Source organism: Punctularia strigosozonata (assembly GCF_000264995.1).
Source record: "Punctularia strigosozonata HHB-11173 SS5 unplaced genomic scaffold PUNSTscaffold_1, whole genome shotgun sequence".
Taxonomy (NCBI): domain Eukaryota; kingdom Fungi; phylum Basidiomycota; class Agaricomycetes; order Corticiales; family Punctulariaceae; genus Punctularia; species Punctularia strigosozonata.
In genome coordinates, this window is record NW_006767433.1 from 1,561,744 (window position 1) to 1,580,285 (window position 18,542).

The 18,542-nt window shown below is 52.9% G+C and overlaps 6 protein-coding genes across 6 annotated transcripts; 2 read left to right on the plus strand and 4 right to left on the minus strand.

Annotated features, from left to right (window-relative positions):
- Window positions 1–170: 170 nt before the first annotated feature.
- On the plus strand, window positions 171–1,399 carry PUNSTDRAFT_94807 (uncharacterized protein; the record flags this gene model as incomplete). The annotated part of the gene is made up of 4 exons (XM_007378478.1): window positions 171–376; window positions 448–475; window positions 530–867; window positions 947–1,399. The coding sequence occupies 4 exons, from the start codon at window positions 171–173 to the stop codon at window positions 1,200–1,202; spliced, it is 828 nt and encodes a 275-aa protein (XP_007378540.1). The 3' UTR covers window positions 1,203–1,399.
- Window positions 1,381–9,516, minus strand: PUNSTDRAFT_94808 (uncharacterized protein). The gene is made up of 37 exons (XM_007378479.1): window positions 9,164–9,516; window positions 8,864–9,106; window positions 8,691–8,808; window positions 8,276–8,633; window positions 8,115–8,216; window positions 7,676–8,056; window positions 7,256–7,629; window positions 6,838–7,207; window positions 6,483–6,785; window positions 6,403–6,433; window positions 6,160–6,347; window positions 6,045–6,103; window positions 5,890–5,995; window positions 5,792–5,831; window positions 5,633–5,737; window positions 5,392–5,581; window positions 5,193–5,344; window positions 5,030–5,142; window positions 4,931–4,971; window positions 4,759–4,873; window positions 4,630–4,706; window positions 4,352–4,576; window positions 4,141–4,302; window positions 4,079–4,084; window positions 3,825–4,027; window positions 3,530–3,774; window positions 3,229–3,482; window positions 2,967–3,188; window positions 2,866–2,913; window positions 2,607–2,806; window positions 2,441–2,553; window positions 2,265–2,392; window positions 2,175–2,214; window positions 2,008–2,122; window positions 1,899–1,953; window positions 1,518–1,848; window positions 1,381–1,466 (listed from the first exon to the last, which is right to left on the minus strand). The coding sequence occupies exons 1-37, from the start codon at window positions 9,436–9,438 to the stop codon at window positions 1,459–1,461; spliced, it is 6,096 nt and encodes a 2,031-aa protein (XP_007378541.1). The 5' UTR covers window positions 9,439–9,516; the 3' UTR covers window positions 1,381–1,458.
- Window positions 9,517–9,660: 144 nt separating this feature from the next.
- PUNSTDRAFT_94812 (uncharacterized protein) lies at window positions 9,661–11,205 on the minus strand. Its single transcript, XM_007378480.1, has 4 exons — window positions 11,175–11,205; window positions 10,905–11,091; window positions 9,934–10,837; window positions 9,661–9,883 (listed from the first exon to the last, which is right to left on the minus strand). The coding sequence occupies exons 1-3, from the start codon at window positions 11,192–11,194 to the stop codon at window positions 9,944–9,946; spliced, it is 1,101 nt and encodes a 366-aa protein (XP_007378542.1). The 5' UTR covers window positions 11,195–11,205; the 3' UTR covers window positions 9,661–9,883; window positions 9,934–9,943.
- A 234-nt stretch (window positions 11,206–11,439) lies between these two features.
- PUNSTDRAFT_48565 (ribonuclease H-like protein) lies at window positions 11,440–13,075 on the minus strand. The gene is made up of 4 exons (XM_007378481.1): window positions 12,704–13,075; window positions 12,584–12,652; window positions 12,306–12,530; window positions 11,440–12,246 (listed from the first exon to the last, which is right to left on the minus strand). Exons 1-4 carry the CDS (start codon window positions 13,026–13,028, stop codon window positions 11,534–11,536), a joined length of 1,332 nt encoding a protein of 443 aa, XP_007378543.1. The 5' UTR covers window positions 13,029–13,075; the 3' UTR covers window positions 11,440–11,533.
- Window positions 13,076–13,364: 289 nt separating this feature from the next.
- Window positions 13,365–14,224, plus strand: PUNSTDRAFT_140125 (uncharacterized protein; the record flags this gene model as incomplete). Its single annotated transcript, XM_007378482.1, has 3 exons — window positions 13,365–13,666; window positions 13,723–13,830; window positions 13,893–14,224. Coding segments are annotated over exons 1-3 (516 nt in total), but the record flags the coding sequence as incomplete, so codon positions are not given.
- A 1,407-nt stretch (window positions 14,225–15,631) lies between these two features.
- PUNSTDRAFT_58564 (glycoside hydrolase family 18 protein) lies at window positions 15,632–17,925 on the minus strand (the record flags this gene model as incomplete). Its single annotated transcript, XM_007378483.1, has 13 exons — window positions 15,632–15,785; window positions 16,338–16,476; window positions 16,531–16,550; window positions 16,608–16,776; window positions 16,827–16,845; window positions 16,895–16,935; window positions 16,994–17,066; window positions 17,093–17,141; window positions 17,191–17,254; window positions 17,311–17,450; window positions 17,508–17,641; window positions 17,702–17,785; window positions 17,845–17,925. Coding segments are annotated over 13 exons (1,167 nt in total), but the record flags the coding sequence as incomplete, so codon positions are not given.
- Window positions 17,926–18,542: the final 617 nt, after the last annotated feature.

Consider the following 18,542-nt stretch of genomic DNA (forward strand, 5'->3'; position numbering starts at 1 on the left):
GAGTTGGGGGGACGGAGAGGTCGTTTGGTTCTGCAATTAGCTCTGCGCATCACGCGCCGTCGCCCTCTTGCTGCATCATACGCTCTCGGACCCTCCTTTCCATCCATCCACCAGACGCTCAACTCCAAGTTACATCCGCGCATCCACCTCCTTCGCTCCATCCTTTCGCGATGGACTTCGCACCGAAACCAGGCTGCCCAATGTGCGGCATCGTCGCGTCTGCCCAGCGGGACCCTCTGGCTTCGCCGACCACCAGGCCCCGAGGCGGTACTGGAAGCCTTCAACCTGAGATTCTGTGGCGCGACGACAACTTCACGATCTACCGGGAACGCGCGCACCCGGTCTCCAGCAAGGGTCATATTATCATCGCGTTCAAGTCCGTGATTTTCTTTGATTGTTCGGTCGAGCGCGAGCTATCGATCGCTGAGACCCATTCTCTTGACCCAGCCTACACGTGCCGTCCATATACACGCTGGTGCGTCTCTTGTGGGAACGGCCAGGGGTGACCGTACTCACTGGAGCTCTACAGTCTTCCAGCGACCTGCCCCTGCTCGCCGCCGTCAAAACACTCGCGACAAAGCAACTCTCTGGGCTTCTCGCCGCCGGCAACCTCTCTACCCCCAGTTCGCCGCTGACACCTGGCACCCCAGGGTTGAGAAGTTTGGCGCTCGGATCGACACCCATCGACGCATCCCAGTTCAAAATTGGGTTTATTACGCCTCCCTTCAGAGATAACAAGATCCCTGTCACCGACCATCTTCACGCGCACGCATACATTCAACCCGCGGATTTGGCGGGCTGGTGGCGCTCCGTGGCATATGGGCCGCTAGCATGGTACTCCATCGACGACCTCATCGCCGAGATTCGGTGAGTGCGACTAATTAATGAGAAAGCGCCACATTATCTCGCGCGCGCGCAAACCTCCGTTCTAACCCCGCAACGGCAGGGAATCGACGTCGAACAACCGCATCAGGTCTGGATATGACGACACGGGTCGCGCTGAGCGTAAGCGCCCCATCGACCAAATACCGGACGCCGGCGCGCGGACTGGCACCGCGTACGGCGTCGACATGACCGACCCCGGTATTGCGTCACCTGACCTCGAAACGGGCGAAGGGCCTGTTACACCGCTCGCCACTAGGCCGCTCACGCCGAATATGCTTTCGCCCGTGCCGCACCTCTCCTTGTCGCCTCCTTCATGAAGGTCGGGAAGGCAGTTGTCATTCGTCCAATTTCGTCCCTGCCCGTACATTTTATACCCTAATCCATCCGCTCACTTTTGGTTGTACTGCAATAACATCATTCGAAGGGCCTCGTCATGCATTGCATTATTTCTCAACACCGAACGGCCACCGTTGTGTATCATAAACTATCGTACAGGGCAGATTATTATGTCTCGCGATTAGACGTGCTCCAGCAAGGTCAGATAAGATGATTCTGATGATTAGTTGTTTCATATCAGGCGTCTGTGAGACGTTTAGCATGCAGATATGCGACGGTCTGTATACGGGACTCACAGTAGGAAGACCCGGTCAGGAGGGTCGACAGAGCCGCCAACTGGTCTTCGTCAAATCGTTTCGAGTCTTCGTGCCAAGTGTCTTGGTGAGTCTTCTTGAAGTTGCTCGCGCATTTGCGCACGGTCGTTGAGATCGGCGGAGGGAAGTACGTGAGCTCGGCCAGCACGGTGGTGAGCAAAGGAGGCATCCAGCGCTCCACGGTGTATGGATAACTGTCCACCAGTGCACAAATGCCCAGTACACCCGCGTGCAGCTTCCGAACGGCATTGCTGTACCCAGCTTCCTTCTTGCCCGGGAGTTTGATGTTCTTGACTAGACGTACAAAACGGTCCTGTAGGCGCATTAATCAAGGCATATAAAATATATGCGCATATATCCGACCTTGAGCACGAGCACACTGCGTCTTGGGGAAAGTCTCAGTATGCCGGCGAGCGTTCTGGAAATCGACAACTGAGTATTATGGTGAGTTGGTGCACTTCTTGAGACTCACGTTGCGGCCATCGTCCGCACTTCGATGATCTCGTCATCAAGACATTTGCAGATCACCTCCAATATCTCGATGATGTGCAAGTCATCGATAAGCGGCATATGGCGGAAGTAAAACACTTTGAAACTTTTAGCATCGTAGGCACTATTGAATCGCGGACTGCCGCTCACCTTGAAGCAGGGGCAACGCCTTCAGTCGCACTCTCCATGACTGCGCAAGTGGGTCAGCATACGACGTATGCGGCAAAAGACGGGGCCTACAGTAGACGATTGGATCGCCTCGAAGATGCGGAGTAGCAAGGGCTTTATCAGTCGAGGCGGTGGCACAACGCCGCACATCCGTACGAGGAGCATATCTGCTCGCAACGACAACTCATCATTGTCGTGCACTGGCGTATGGTCAGCATGTTGGCAGCAATTATCAGAGATGGACATACATTCCGCAAATCGGAAAAGCTCTGGCATTAACGGGAGTATGTATTGGAAGGCTAACACCGCATGAGTGTCGTGAAGAGTTGAATGCAACCATTTGCACACAGCGATGCCAACCCTGAGAGATGAACTAGTTCAACAGGATAGAAGACGTGGTTGCGATATGCTCACTTGTCGTAAGTGGACTGGAACGCCCTGACACCAGGCAGTCGTTCTCCTCTCCATTTCTCGAACCTATCAACGAGCTCGTGCACTCTCCCTTCATGGTACCCATGCAAGATGCCCATGATGTCATCGTCTTCAGTTGACTGACGACATTCCACGACAAAGGCCTCCGCCGTATGAGCGTCAGCAGAGGCTCTTGGCAGCCACTACGGAAGCCGGGTCATGTCAGGCCCTCAATTGAGAAATTGGCCAGTGGAGTACTCACTTTCACTTTGTCGGAAAAAACAAGGATCTCCGATATGTAGGCGCGGACCTGGTCAAGCAAAGCATGAGGCGAATACGGGAGTATAGTTTGATCCAACATACGTCGTCATGTTCCCCTGGGAGTTCCGGCCAAATGCGGCCCATAACGTCATCCATCCATGCGAACGCCTTCCAGTTCAATTCTTCATAGAACGCTCGGAAGAAGCACAGGATCTTTACGGCATCGAATGACGACTCTGCATTATAATCCGTAGTTGTGAATTCCTCAACCAGATAATCCACTAAAGGCTGCACTCGTCGGGGGTCCTTGTTGGATAGCACGTACTGCAGTTTCGATAAGCCATTATTCCTTCGTAGGTGTGACGAATGAACTCGCCTCCAGGAAAGAAGTCCATACAAGAAGAGTGTCGGTTTTGATGCCTTTGAAAACAGTCCTGAGCTGAGGTATAAACCAGTCCCAGAGGTCATCTTGGGAACTTGTCGGCCAGTGCTTCGAACCACCGATCAACCCTGCCAGCAGCTCGGCTGCACCTCGCTGTTTATTCTTGTCCGAGTTCCCTAGGAGTTCCTCTAGGATCGGCTTCATGTGTACCAGAGGTTTAGGTCCGAGTAGCTGCACTGCAGTAAAATCAGCAACCGGGCTCACTGACACGGCTTCTGCTCACATATTGACTTCACGGATGACGCATGGTCCTGCGATATGGCTTCGGCATGAGTTTCTGCTGAAAAATGTTTGGTGATCTCCTTCCAAAATGCGGCGCTGTTCGCAAACTCTTCGATGACCGACATGCACTCCGAGCTAGAAGGATCCCAAGCGGGGAACGGCCATTCGGTGGCAGATGGCAGCAGAAATTTATCTTGATGCTTCGCCCATGCGATCCAGCCGCTGGTTGGCTTCTCACACAACAAGCTGATAGTGACATTAGCATAATACAACAGCATTGGAGCGATCCATCTCACGGATTCCTTCGTGCCTGGCACAAGTTGAGTTCGGATTTGAAGTCTGATAAGAAGCGTATGGTCGTTTCATTGCCCGGCTCCCCGACGGGAACCTTGAGACGTAGAGGGTTGTGATTCTGTTCTAAAGCTAGGTCAACTTGAGTTTGGCTGAGCGTCCTCAGCTTGATGTAACGAGAGCACTTCATGATCGCACGCTGCGCATACTATCTTAATCATTAGTAATCCGCGAAGTAGGGTGCTGTGTGATATCTCACGTAACGCTGTATTAGAGGCTTAATCAATGCTTTGCGAGTCCCGATAAATGATTGTTTCTTACCAAACTTGGATGACTATCGTACGTCTTCTCTAAAAGGCACCGGATATGCGCGGCTTTCGTCGGTCGATCCTTCCTGATGAGCGATCTTAGAATCCTAACGGCGACGATGCTATATCGCCAGTGTGTTTTCGAGGAATTAGCGATGTCGATGATGAGTGAGGTCTGTCCGAGGTATCAGTGACGGATTCCTATCAATGACCAGATTCCGCACCGTTGCATCGCTTGCGTCATCTATGAGGCTTGTACGCTTCGTTCGTTGCTCAGCGCAGCGCAAGACCAAATCGTTCCCTTCGTTCGAGAATTGCGTAACGGATCGCAGATCCCGAAGTGCAGCATCAAGGTCCGTATTCTCAACGTTGTAGACCACATGGTTTGGCTCGACGAAACTACCGAGACAATTGTCGGATAGCGTGGATACGCAAGACTGAATAGAGGGCTGATTTAGGAAGTGGTTAGCTGGTTACATGTTGAGGAAATCGCGTTAATAACCTTCTCGTTGTGTTGACAGGCAAACATCTTGTCTAGCAGTTCCCTCGTGAGAGTGGGTTCTGACATCGCATATTTTGCTGAAATTGATTGAGATGATGTGCCGCTCGCAGATCTCATGAGGATGCATACCAAAGACGGGGGAATTCAGTGTCCATAGAGCACCCTTCATGCGATCGTCTTCTGTTCCAGGCTCTAGTGCCTTGTATAACACAGGAAGACAGCGATTCCGTACACCGTCGTACACCTACGACCAATCCGCCAGATTAGAGCGAACGAAATACCATCAGTAAAAAGGACGTACCGAACACAATGACTCAAGGACCGATTGGCTAATTTCCCGCACTGTACATGATAACGTGACGTTAGAGTGCGATCCCGAGCCAGAACACACGCTGCGCACCCGACGCGTAATGCCACATAGCCCATTCTAGCAGATCACCTATCAGATGATTCTCTGTCTGCCCTCTTCGTCGCTCCAGCGAGTTCCAGCGAAGCCGCGCGGAGTGGTACAATCTATAGGGTTGTGAGCGTCAAAGCAATAGTTGATATTGTATGGAACTTACCGCGCGCGACGTACGAATACCGCACGAGGCCATACTTTCTGGCCGGCGTATTGTCGAGTGACGCTTTTCTCGCTCGAGAATTGCTCCCGCTGCAGGTAGTAACTGTCCCTGCTGTCGCCGTACTCGAGCATGTATGTACGGATGGATCGTACCTAAAAAAGAGTTAAACGCCATCGAATGCCAGACTGTCGTTACTTACAAGTATGGTCACTGCGTCGACTGTATTGTATTCACCCTGCTGGCGCAGAGAAACTGAAGCAGTATGCAAGAAGTTGCCAAAGCGTCGCTTCAGAGACGTGATGTACACATAACGCGGATCTTCAGGATCGACCAGGGGAAAGCCAGCGAGTAGAGGCTCGATAGTCGCAATCATTTCCGGTATTTCATTTCTGGGTGGTTGGTTAGGACATTTGTGGCGAGGTATCGGGCCAAGAACGCACAAGATATCGCTCTCCGCTACGGAGGCTGCAATCTCTTCCTTTGTCCGTGTCTCCTTTGCCAGTGTTGGTATGCCGGAAAAGGCGTCGCGCACTAAATTCAGATGTCTATTACGATACGTCAATGTACGTGATCGGGCAAGCAGCGAGAATCTCTCTGACCGGCAGAAGTCATTGCGCCAAACAGCGTCCCGCACGGGACCTACGACAGCGGGGGAATGGATTAGAGGGGAAAAGATAGGTAACCTGACGGGACTCACCATGCTGGAGGAGACCATCCAACGAATCCATAGCCGGCTCGACCACCTCGCGGAAGATGCGAAGAGCGAGATCGATTTCCTCTGCGCTAGGAACGTGCCAAGAGATCTGTAGCAGATGAGAGATTTGGTCCAAGGCGCTGGTTATGCCTACGGACCTTCACGTCTTCGGCCTTGTATAGTTTGCCCCAATAACGATGATGATTCTTTTGGAACTCTACCGGTTCGTCAGGCTGCTGCAGCGCTGAGTTTACTTGATACAGAAGCACAAACCTGCACTATCCCACTCCTCTGGATTTACGAACCTATTTTCCGTAGGATATGTGTGAGTCAAAGTCAGCAAGGTGCTAGACAAAAGTCTGCCCGTCCACGTCCACCCTCGCTTCGAGAACGTCTTCTCATGCAGAAGCTTGAGCAGTGCGACAAGTTTCTCACTGTACTTGAGCACGACACGTCCGTCACTAACGCGGACGTACGTCAGTTTCCACGTCTGTGTACAAGCTCAAAGAAGCTCACTTATACATTGCTCCGCGGAGGATGGCAAGATCTATTAATGAATCAATGACGGAAGAATCGAATCATAGGGAATGCATTACTCCAGTGAAGAGTAGTGTCGGAGGGCAAAGGTGTCGAATCCACGGTTGTTCTCAGAGAACTGGCGCCGTGTTCCAGCTCTATGATTATGTTCTGCTCTGCAAACGGGAAGAACTTCGCCAGTGTCTTCTCCGGATTCGCGTTTGCGACACATTCAACGAGTTGATGGATGGCGCGAACTGCGTTTGACCGGACGTTGTTGCTGGCAAAGTCGAAGACAATATTCAGGACCAGATCATAGAGAGGCTCTGAAAGGTGAACGCAGATCTGACTGAGTGCCCCAGTGACGGCGTCCACAACTTGCGCTGAGATGAATACGTTCAGTCATCATCCGTAAAAGAAAAGAGTTGTCCGTACTTTCCGTGGTGCCAGATGAACCGCTGGCACCTTCCTCCGGCAGGTTTTCCAGCAGAACCAGCACTCTGCGGACGAAGGCATGCACCCAGCTCGCGAAGCTGGACGTTGATTCCCTCAATAGAATATCTTCCTCTTCGTCTGGTAAACGTGGCTCAAGCTCCAAAGCTTCTTCGCTGCTGGAAGACCCGAAGCCATCAAGCTTGAATGATGGTAGCCCATTAGGTCGTTTCTTGTCCTCTGGGGCCTCGCTCAGTTGGGCATCCTGCGTGGTCTCTGGCTCGGGAGATTCTGTGCCTAGCTCGCCAATCAGTATATATTGCGAGATTTCCACGAGGAATGACGTGGTGCAAAGCGTCTTGGAGGGATCATTCTAGGGAAGTTTAGATGATTTCTGGGTGTAGAGTCATACGATGCTCACCAAGTCGATCCCAGGAACCAGCAGCTGCAGGATCGGAATGAGATGTTTGGCACCAGGGTAAAACACGTCTCGGCACACGAGCGAAGGAGCAATGGCGCCAAGAGCTTTGATAACTGCGAGCGTGCGCTGCGTCTCGACAAGCGCTTCGAGAGCTGGAAAAGCGCGCTCCAGCACGGGATAGAGGATCAAGTCTGGTTCCATCACACTCATGCTCTTCAGGCAACTCTGTATGTTGCTAACGGTCGTGGAGTCTTGGCTGAACATGGCTAGCAACGCCACCGTGCGCAAGGACTTGACCAGTTCGCGCTTCATATCACGCGTCAGACGACGGTGCTTTGGCGTTCGGCAATCTGGCTGCTGCTCTTCATGCCATCCTGCGAGATGTCAATATTAATATCGGGGAACGCTGGTATGACGTACGCTTGTTGAAGTCGTAAACGATATACTTGATGAAGGCGCTCAAGTCATGCGTCCAGCTTCCAGATGTGGATGGATGGAAGAAGCTCTCCGTCGATGCAATAAGGCGAACAAGCGAATCCAATGCTTTGGACCCAGCCAGGTAGGTCTTTACGCGTGAAACGCCCTTTCGGCTGAGATTGGCAGACAGGTAGTCCCCCAAAGATCCGCCATTGACTCCTGGGGTCGTAGGGGTCATCATCCCAGATCCGAATGGAGTCACCACGCCTGATCGCGGAGTCATCATTCCCGGGCTGAATGGTGTGAAGGGAGTTGGAGCAGACGACGGTGGTGCCGGTACACCGTCAGGTGCCATCGAGTACACTATGATCCGTGCTAGAGACGCTGTAGAACAAGCGAGGGTCAGCCCGAGTCGACATCTTGAAGCTCGATGAAGACTCGCCTATGCGCCAGCTAGGTTTAGGCAATCGTCCGATCTCAAAACCTGCTTGACCATCCGCAGACGGTCCAGTAGTCAAAGAACCGGAATCCTTCAACGATATTTCTGCCGGATTGAATACTTAAGCATCATGCATCCGTTCCGGCGTATCAATATGGACTAACCCATGGAAGCTAGGCACTTGCACATTATATGCGACCATTCTTGCTCCGTATATATGCCAACGTCCTTATACACACCGCTCCACCGCATACGCGAATCGTGTTTCAGGTCGTCCTTGTTCCAGTCCGGACGCTCCTCATCTGGTGATTTGGCGTCGTCGGGTATCTCCTCAATCCGCTTCGGGTCACTGACCGTGGGATCAACATGCATCTCTGACAGCTGCGCGAGGAATTGGAGCATGCGCTCATCATAGTTATACGAGTTGATCGACTGCCATATTTGAAAGAGACTGGGAAGGTATGACTGGGGGTGTGATTGAGGGAGGAACGTGAGGAGGTAATACTGAGAGGATAGCACGCTCTGTAGAAGTGTTCCTTCAGGGCAATGTTATGGTGGTAATGGGTGTGTAGGACTGACATCGAGTGATGTTCCATTCATAAGTGGCAGAAAAGTTGAGAGCATGTCCTCAGTCGCCGCGGGGTGGAAAAACCGTCGGCATATGCTCGCCAGGTATCCCATATACCATGACGTTTGGCTGCAAACACAGCATGAGAGAGACGATCGGGCCAGGAAATAGGAGAGGAATGTACCTGATCTCGAATTGTCGACGCGTTAGAAATAGGTCCTTGCTGAGAATCTTAAAGATGGGTTGCCAAGGTAGCCGCATATCCTCCACAGAAAGCTTGTGCTTGGACCTTGTCAGCGTTGATATCGCATCCGCGCAGTTCGCCACGATGTGCGTGGGCATGCCTGGCGTTGTGGCTACATGGAAATAGACCCTCGCCAATTGTACGCGCTTCTCCTTCGGAATGGGATACTTGAGCATGAGCCAGCTATAAAATAGAACACAGATTAACTCATTATCCGGCGCTGATGACTTCGGGGCGCACTAAGTCAACATGCTATCCCACTGCACAAGCCCCGGGTCGTAATCTTTTGCCTCCACGCATTGTGCTATCCGTAGCATAATAAAGTCGAGCATCTGCTGCATGTAAGAATTCGACTCCACCGAGTACGGTAACGCCTGCGCATAGTCCTTGAGCTTGAGAAGATACTTGTCGGTGGCGTGCCGAATGTCCTCCGGCACCTGCACGGTGCTCGTCGACCCCGTCGGCGGCGACACACCGGGGTCTATGGATAAGCGGGATATATCGGGTATGTTCATCGTCTTCAAACCCGATGGTCAAGGTAGAGGTAGAAAAAGGAGCAAGATTTTGACGCCGTCTCCGACGCAGCGACGGCGGCACCCCAGTTCGACCAGCATACCCGCGCCACAAACGGAACGCCACGGTGGGAACGACGAGTACGTCACCACAAGCACTGCTTCAATTGGCAAGAAGCCCGATGGCCTCGGAATCAAACCTCAATCTCTTGATTTCGTAGATTCCGTAGATTTCAAGACATGAGCAATAATAACAGCCGTTCCACACATGTGTCTTCAACAGTAGATAATAGACGCCCTTGTTCAAGCAGGAAATTTGCTGCGAAGCATCGGCAGTACGGTGGAGTAACAGCATTCGCATGATCTAGGTCCAGCTTGTTGTAGGAAAAGCCGGACCTGTATGCAGGCCAGCATAGTATACGCAGGGGGTGATTGGCGCAGAGCAACGCTGAACAATAACTGCGATTAGAATTACTTCAGAAAGACGGATTGCCTTACCAAACCTGGGCTAGGCCACTGCGGCAAGGGCCGCGCTCTCCAGTTCTTTGACAGCCTTGCTCCTAATCACGTCCCAAACTATCGCCCGTTGCGCCTTCATCTCCCCAAGCCCGTTGCGGATCTCTTCCAGCCGTTCAACATACTCCCGTCCATCGTCCGCCAACTCATGTAACGCCGCAAGGCTCTTCTCTAGGCTCTCGAGCTGCGCCTCCACGGGTACGAACGCCCGTTCCTGTCCATCTCTATCCCTCCCCCGGTCAGGAGGTTCGGGCACAGACTCCACGTGCCCGTTCACGCCGTTGATGTGTGGCTGGGAACTTCGTGCGGTTCCGGCGCTGTATGCGGGTGGGTGCTCGGTGATGAAGATCTTATGCGTACTCGGTGTAAGATCGGGAGCCCGTGCAAGGCGTCTGCGTCTTTCTCGCTCCTCCTCGTCGACGTCGCTTCCCGCGGTCATGTCCTCGTCCTCCTGCTCTTGCTTGGGCTCTACCAGGGAATCGTCTTCCATGTGTTCGTCGGGTAACGATTTCGGTATCCCGTTCGCCCCCATTGTTCGGGTTCCCTGCTGTTCGGTTGTAATGTGATGACGGAGATCAGGGTCCTCACTCATAACCTGCCACAGCCTTCCCAATGCGCGTTTCATGACGCCCTCCGCTTGGATAAAGCCACTCGCAGCCCGCTCCAAATCGTCGATCATATGACTCCGGAACGTTCGTGCGGCACTCTTGTCCATGACGAGAGAAGTATAGCTGAGGTGTTCAGAGTGTGGGTCTGGGTAGGGCCCCGTCAAGGGCGGGGAAGGTGAGCGAAGGTGGGGCAGTCGTGGAGGCGAGGGTGAACGATCTCGATCGCGGTCCTCTTCGGGAAGTAGCAGTTTGACTCGCTTGCGAGCCCGTTCTTCTGCCTGTCCACGTATTGATAACATACGTACACCTCAGTGTGAGGCAAGACAACATAGGTTGAACACACACCTCCCATTCATCAATGCCAGGGCCCCATGCTGCTATTTTACCTCTCCGTGTCCAACGCGAGCCTTTCATGGCTTTCCGACCCCAGTTCCCTCCCGGTAGTCCGGCAGGCAAAGACTCCTCATCGGAATCGTGACCACGAGATGGATAGTACCATGCGTTCTCGTCATTAGATGGCGCATGTTGTATTCTATATCGTCGTCGGAGTATAATGGGTGGGGTGGAAGTCGGTCAGTCACGATGGAAGGCAACACAAACGCGAAGGACACCGACGGAAGGGCAGATTCGAACATGGGCCGAATGGATCCCTCAGGGAACGGGGAGTGCATGGAGCCTGAAGGCCCGGGTAATCCAGAGAGTGAATTCGTCGAGGTGGTAGCCATGGGGTCGCCAAGTTTGATTAAGTGTAGGCTGGTGTGAGTATGCCGACTGGAGGAAGTACTAGGGCGACGAAGCTTTCGAGTCTGACTTCATCTGTTGCGGGTCACATGAACCGTGAAAGTGCCGCTTTGTGCTCAAGAAGTCACCTCCACTAATCCCGGCCCGTGCACACTACAATATGTACTAGTACAACATCGACCTAGATGTGAATGCGAGCAGACATCAGAACGACAGCTAGAGTGAGCGATCGATCACCAAAACTGAGGCTGGCCTCCATCACTCCTGCCTCTGCCCCTACCCCTACCATGACCCTGGCCTCTGCCACCGCTGCCCTCACCACCATGACTTCCGCCTCTAAACCCGCCTCGTCCCCTGCCCCTACCTCTTCCCCGCCCTCCATCCGTACCGTTGTCTGAGCCCTGACCACGCCAGTAGCCACCTCCTCGCCAACCTCGTCCTCGGACATAGCCCCTGGTTGGGGCTTCACCTTGTGCACGACTGTTCACAGAAGGGAAGGTGTTGACGGGGCCATCGATGCGACTCTGCGCTGCATACGTCCCTCCAACGGGAGTAATGATATGTGAACTGATGATAGGCTGGTCTAGGACAGCGACCGCGATGGGGACACCCTCCAACGGCAGGTGGCCCGATCCTGATGGTATAGTCCCGCTACCACCAGCCTGTTCCTTTGCGCGGGCCTCTAGACGTAGCCTTCGCTTTTCTTGCTTGGCCTTGAGTTTCTCCTCTTTCTCCTTAGGATCTGGCATGGGGCCAGGATCATAGTTGGGATTTTGAGCTTGCCACGGTACCGCGCTGGGAAGCGTAAATGTGCTGGAATATACAGCAGCTCCATCTAGGCAGTCGAATGAGTAGTATTGTGCGGGTGTCGGATTCTCCATCGCCGCGAGGAGTTCAAGGAGGTGGTTGTAAATGGCCAGACCTGCGTGAGCATCGTTCGCAGCGTCTACATTTCATCCTATCAATCAATGGATCGAGTACTATAGCGTCGATCCCGCAGCTTACATTCCTGCTGCTTGTCGCTGAGTAACGCCTCCCAATTGCTCCTCTGTATCTTCCCCTTGCCTTCCAGGGTGAATCCTTTGTATGTCTCGAGTAGCCTAGCCAAGCCTAGCGGGTGGCTATATTTGCCCTTCCAGTTCGCGTTGTCCACGGAGCGCGCAAGGAGCGCCAGCTCTACGCAGCTGCGAACGTTGATATGGTAGTCTCTGAAAAGCTTTTTGCAATCATCTGCGAACCGTATAAGGAATTGTCATGCGCCAACGCAGGAGGCTGGACGGCACCTAAAATAGCGACTCCAACCTTCCGTTGAGCGGGATTCTCGAGCAAAGTCTTCAAACGTTGGGGGAATCCTGTCGCAGTTTCAAGAGGCTCGCCCTCTCTGACGACATCGATTTACATACGTTGCATGGCCGAAACCTGGAGTAGCAGCGTAAGGGTGCTGCTGGCAATTTGCACAAGTGCCACAGGGTTTTGTGGCGCATCCTTTACGAAGACCGGCTTCCATTCGAGGTCAAAGCCAACAGGCTCGTCTGCCTGTATACCCGAGAGCACATCATCTGCTGTGATGTGGTCACGGATATAGAACAGTCTCTGCGCCGGCGAGACGGTACGCCAGGAGTATACGGGCAAGTCGGAGGGTGGTTTCGGGACCTTCTTCTTTCTCCTTGACTGCTGTTCAGACGCGCTTGAGGCCGCTATCGCAGCGGGAGGTAACCTGGTGGCCATGATGGGGAGAACGGCAGGAACGGCTCGTCTTAGACTGGCCGTCAGACGGCGGAGCTGTAGCCTCATGCGAAGGTGGCGATGTTCGATGCTGTCCAAAACATTGAGTGTTCACGTGACGTACGGGGCCCAGACTCGCCACGCTTGTGGCTGTGTAATATTGCTAAAAACAGTCCGCTTGGTCTTTTTCCATCGCAACTCTTGCCAAGGCCCGTGGCACGCAACGGTCCGAAGTCCTCATCAGCACAGTAACTGTCGCGTCGCTCGCTATCCCTACGTCCTCCCGCATTTACATCGCGAAAGGCGTCATTGCTTGTGCTCAATGCTAATCTTGAGCTCACCGATACGTATTTGAGCACTGGGCTCAGTTATATTGGAGCGCCACCGACGGACGTCCGAGAAGTCGGAGCCAAGCATAATATGGTCTTGGCATCCGTCTATCTTTGCCGGCCTGGCCTAAGTTTAGATGACCGCTCCTCTTGGCCGCCTTCATAAGGGCGTGCTCCTCTCAACGGATCGACGACTCGCTTGGCATCCTCAACACCTTGCGCAGAGCTTCCACCATGAATTCCATCGCCTCTCTCCCACAGGACGGGACCGTCGACAGAACGCTTGCTGCATCGTACAACGTTCTTGAGCAGGTAGCGTCACCCTTCCCCACATTCGTTTCAAATACTGAAAGGATGTGCCTTCTCAGGCCCCTCCTCCGACGTTGCGCGAAATACTGGGCGCTTACAAGGCCAAGGGCGATGGCGACCGCGACCTCCTTATGGCCATGCTTAATGCCAAAAGCGCGGAGGATCAGGTCGGCATCCTTCCCCCAGCCTCCATTCTTCTGTCGATACTTATTCGATGTTGGATACTCAGCGATTAGCATCGGTGGCGGCGTTACAACGTACTATGCTCGAAATTCACCAAGCACATTCAGTTTCAGCAACGGTCACGGAGTCACCCGCACGCGCAGCACACCCATCACCACTTGGAAACAGCCGTTACGACTATGGAATGGCTTCCCCTGGCTATGAACATCGGCACTTGCCTGAACGCTCACCGCGTTCGGTTTATCGTTCTCCCCCTACAGACGCCGAATACAACCACCATCCGTATTCTTCCTCGCATCGCCGCTCGCATGCGCACCAAAGTACTCGGGAGTACCATCCTGAGCCGCATACATACTCGCACTCCACTACCCAATCCGCATCCACCTCAAGGAAACGAGTGCGAGCGGCCCGTTCACCGAACCCAGCCTTAACGCCGTCACCGCACGACCTCCCACCTTCCCCTTATTCGTCTGCCAGCGAGTCGTTATCAGCAATTGCAGACTCACCCCGGTCTAGGGGCGCAATGGATATCGGTTCGCTCATATCGTCGCATTCCTCCCATACCGGGTCGCACTCGTACTCCCCGCCAGACAGGCATTCTCAGTTCCTGGCCGATTCTCAGTCTGTTGAGAATGCGACGCACCGACGCACCGGAACGACTCGTAACCGGCGCGACTCGGAGCGCGACATTTCCTGATGTTGTACCTGTGTATTCTCGTCTAGGGGCATGTGCACACGACCGGGGGAGCTTCGGTGAACTTTCGAGCACATTTTGGGCACACTGTATCTATTCTTAGCAACTGATCCGAACCACCACGCATGCCAATAGCAATCCGCACGTTCCAATGTACTATGTATGGGTACCATTCGTGAACACCACGAAACGGCACATCGTTCCCTTCAGTCATTTCAGAGCGATCGAGACTGTTTTGGAGACCGTACTATATCGGTGTACACAAGTTGCAACAAGGAGGCTAGTCCTCTCTCGTCACAACTATTACGCATTCCGGGCCTGCCAAGTATATGAACGATCGATTCCATGATGATTGATCCAGGGTATCTGAGCAGCCTTAGTGACGCTGACCCCTGGCTTGGAATCTGGATTAATACTGCTCGGAGCGATCCAAACCAGGGCCATCCAAGCTTAGAGACGAAAACTCACGCATTCCGATAACATCGACCGTCGACTGGCGTGTGATGTGCAAGAAAGACGCCTCTAGGCCACATTACTCAATATGCCAAGAGATAGAAGACTTAGATGTGCACACACATGATCATGCAGCAAGGCTACACTTGTAGACTCGACGTGCATTAGGTAGATTTTCGCGCGCTCAAGCGCAATGGCGCACGGAGGGCGTAATGTTGGCACACTCCGACCAACTGCACAGGGGCTCAGCGAGAAAATCGGGCGTGAGTTGTAATCTGAAGCTGCTGGCAGCCAACTGGCATTCAGCTATACGACTGTGGCCGTTACAGTTAAACCTTCCGATATGCATAACCCCGATACACCAGATACACCTTGATATAGGAAACAATGAGCGACATTGGTAAATATTATTGAAATAGATCAAACGATTCCTCCCAATAACGATAAAAATCGAAGTTGTCATGTCGTGAGTCATTGTCGGAAGAACCTCGAGCGCACGCGATTCTCAAGCACAGTCGGTTCGCTGGAGCCATCGGCTTTGATTCCGTCTGTCGCTAGGTCGGTATTCAGTCCAAGAGCTGTGGGTTTTACGTTGCATTGGACATTTCGTTTGCTTGGGCCTTTGGCAACAGCCCCAGTTAGGCTACTGCATGCACCATCGTCAGTCCAAACACCGGCAGAACCTGCATAGGGGCCGTTAATAACGTGGCAATGCGCGAGAGTGGATAACGGCGCAACGTACCACCGGGCGTGTCATTTTCAGTCCACCATTTGGCCGTCCAGAGATGACCACTGCGCAGGCAAGGCCGTCGGTTAACGGTTCAATTCCGCGTTCAGGGGAATACGGCAGATTTGGGAGTGGAGCAAGATGATAGGCCAAAGCTTACCTGAAAGTCACCTGAGAACCACCGGTATAAGCTATGGCCCCGGACCATGCACCAACACCGGCGCAGCTTCCGGTCGCTGTCGAGGTTGTCGTGGAAGATGTGCTGGTAGAGGTGCCGGACTTAGTCGATGAACTAGACGTCGTTGTAGTGCCTGAAGCAGAGGTCGAGGTCGGTCCCGTGGAAGCAGTGCCTCCGGAGCCCACACAGGCGCTGACTGCGCGGAAGATTACGTCTCAGATATATTGCTCACTTGGCGCGCCGCGTTACTCACTTGCGCTCCATTCACCATTTGGATCAGTGGATGGCGTACTTGAAGCAAAGAACTTGGCCTAAGTCAAAGAATGCGTCAGAGACACACGGACGCTCATCGATTTTTGATCCTGGGTTCCCGTACCTTCCAGATGTAACTGCGCAACAAATGAGTTCTGTGGATGTCACAAAAAGGCGCAACACTTACCCATTGAAGGAAACCTGTGATCCGCCCTGGTAATTCGTGCCGGATACGAAGGCCGGAGCTGAGCACGCAGGGAAAGTGAATCCAGTACCTCCTGCCGCAGTTAGTGCGCTCTTGATTGCTGCATCGTAACGGCTGTTTGCTAATAGACGGAAGATTGGATACCGCATCGGACTTCCCAAGTAAGGATGCATACCATAAGCTTGTGACGCATCCCTGATCGAGGAAAGAGCATATGAGTACATTAGGACATTCTGATAAAGCCCCACTGACCATAACATAACACCACCAAAAGACGGGAAACTTTTACGCATCTGCACGGCGATGTTGCTCAATGTTCCGATAGCTTGGTACCCAGTGCCTGCTGCGGAGCTAGAAGCAGGAGCGCCCACAAATATCTTAACATTCTTGTTGGGACTGATAGTTCGTGCCCAGTTATCCCCTGCGTTATCGTGAGCTGAAGCATTCGACACGCATCACGAATTTTCATACAGATACCGAAGTCCCAATCCTAAAAAAACATTAGACCGACAGCGACGCACACAGATATATCAAATTACCTGGGCAAGGTTGAAGTTCTGGAGCCCGCACACGTTGTTATCTATTTGACATGTCAGTCGTCGTAATGACATCGCAGTCGGCCCACGTGGGTGGCTTACAGAATTGTACGTATACCATGTCGAAGTCGGCGGCATTGAGGACGCTTCCTAGCGATGCATCGGGGTATGGACACTAAACACGACGATTAGACCGGTGACACAAGTGATGAAATTCAGGCGTGCCTGTGGAGCCGCGGAGACGTAGTAACTGTTCTCCGTTTGAGCATCCATTCCAAAGATTTGGTCGTAATACTCACGGTTTGCTAGCCCCGCTGGCAAGGCTACGAATCTTGGTGACGAAGGCCGCATAGCCTGTTGAACCTGTAATACGAAACATTCATATCGTATGACGCGTCTTGCGAATGATGCAAGCTTACTCCCGCCTTCTATGTCGAGATCCACGCCATCAAGCACTGCATCTCCAAACGGTCGTGTAGAGCTCGATCCTCCTAGGAACAGGTTCCAGATCGTCTCTGCGAAATCTGTCGCTTGGTCATCGCCCGTGAAGCCGACAGAGCTATGGATAGATGTATGAGATTCGTGTTCAGTTAGGCCCACAAACACATGGACTGACCCTGTTGCGCCGCCCAATGAGAGGGTGATAATCTTCCCCTTTGCTTGGCAAGTTTTGATATCCGACGCGAGACCAGAACAGTCGAGAAGATTGGTACCAGGGAAGGTCGTATTGCCATTCACCGAGTTGCAAGTCTGGATGGGGTAATGTCAAATGTTGAGCGCTCCGTCTGCGGGTCACACGAATGCACTAACATTCGCGAGGTTGATTGAAGGAAGGTTTCCCGTACTGAAAAAGGAGGTGAGGAAGGCAATAGGAAAGACGTCGATTGAATTGTCCTGCAGAGGAATCGCATCATTCAACGGTCTAGCAGTCCGGGCAAAGTTATTTGACTTACTTGACAGTAGAATGCCAAACTCTTCTGAAAGTTGGCCGTGTCCGCAGCATTCGCCGCCCCATACGAGTTCTGGCCCCAATATCTGAAACCCTCGCCGAATAAGTAAACATTCCGACCTCTCGCGGAGGAAGTGTGGCTTACACGGCAACCTGATAACAGAGCCTATTTAGGTTTCGCGACACAATGGCTAAGTGGGGTCAAGTGTACGTACGTTGTCATAACGTGCGTTATCAAACGCCCGTGAAAGAGGAAGGGAACCGATAAATGCTAGATATAAATAGATGCATAGCATATACGACTCCATGATATGATTGTCCAGATGGTTGCCCGGGGTAGGAATGCTCATGCGCCAGCTCTGTGCAGCTCGCCTTTAAGCGCGGAACGGGGGCGTAGCATATCTGGCCGCGCCGACTCGAAGAGGCAGTTGTCGGACGATTTCCGCACGATTAAACAGTCATTAGTCTTCATAGAGGACTCGATGGTGTGCGCACCGCGCGCATGATGCTCGCGAGGCGCAGAAGACGCCGTAAGAAGAATGCTGGAACGACCTTTGTGAGCAGTTTAGGTCCTCAATCCACATGGCGACACGCAGGTCAAAATGAGCATCTCCGGAAGAACTGATAGCGGAAGGATGGAAGAGCATGCGGCACACACGATAATGGTCATCACGTGCGCTCATTGGCTGCCAAACGCAGCGG

Coding starts and splice junctions, on each gene's coding strand:
- PUNSTDRAFT_94808 (XM_007378479.1), bottom strand. CDS start 9,438: ATGAACATACCCGATATATCCCGCTTATCCATAGACCCCGGTGTGTCG. Junction 6,786..6,837: donor TTCATCTGGCACCACGGAAA/GTACGGACAACT, acceptor TATTCATCTCAG/CGCAAGTTGTGGACGCCGTC. Junction 6,434..6,482: donor CGACACTACTCTTCACTGGA/GTAATGCATTCC, acceptor ATTCATTAATAG/ATCTTGCCATCCTCCGCGGA.
- PUNSTDRAFT_94812 (XM_007378480.1), bottom strand. CDS start 11,194: ATGTTCGAATCTGCCCTTCC. Junction 11,092..11,174: donor ATGTTCGAATCTGCCCTTCC/GTCGGTGTCCTT, acceptor ACGACGATATAG/AATACAACATGCGCCATCTA. Junction 10,838..10,904: donor CTGGCATTGATGAATGGGAG/GTGTGTGTTCAA, acceptor ATACGTGGACAG/GCAGAAGAACGGGCTCGCAA.
- PUNSTDRAFT_48565 (XM_007378481.1), bottom strand. CDS start 13,028: ATGGCCACCAGGTTACCTCCCGCTGCGATAGCGGCCTCAAGCGCGTCT. Junction 12,531..12,583: donor GGTTGGAGTCGCTATTTTAG/GTGCCGTCCAGC, acceptor TACGGTTCGCAG/ATGATTGCAAAAAGCTTTTC. Junction 12,247..12,305: donor CAGCGACAAGCAGCAGGAAT/GTAAGCTGCGGG, acceptor GATGAAATGTAG/ACGCTGCGAACGATGCTCAC.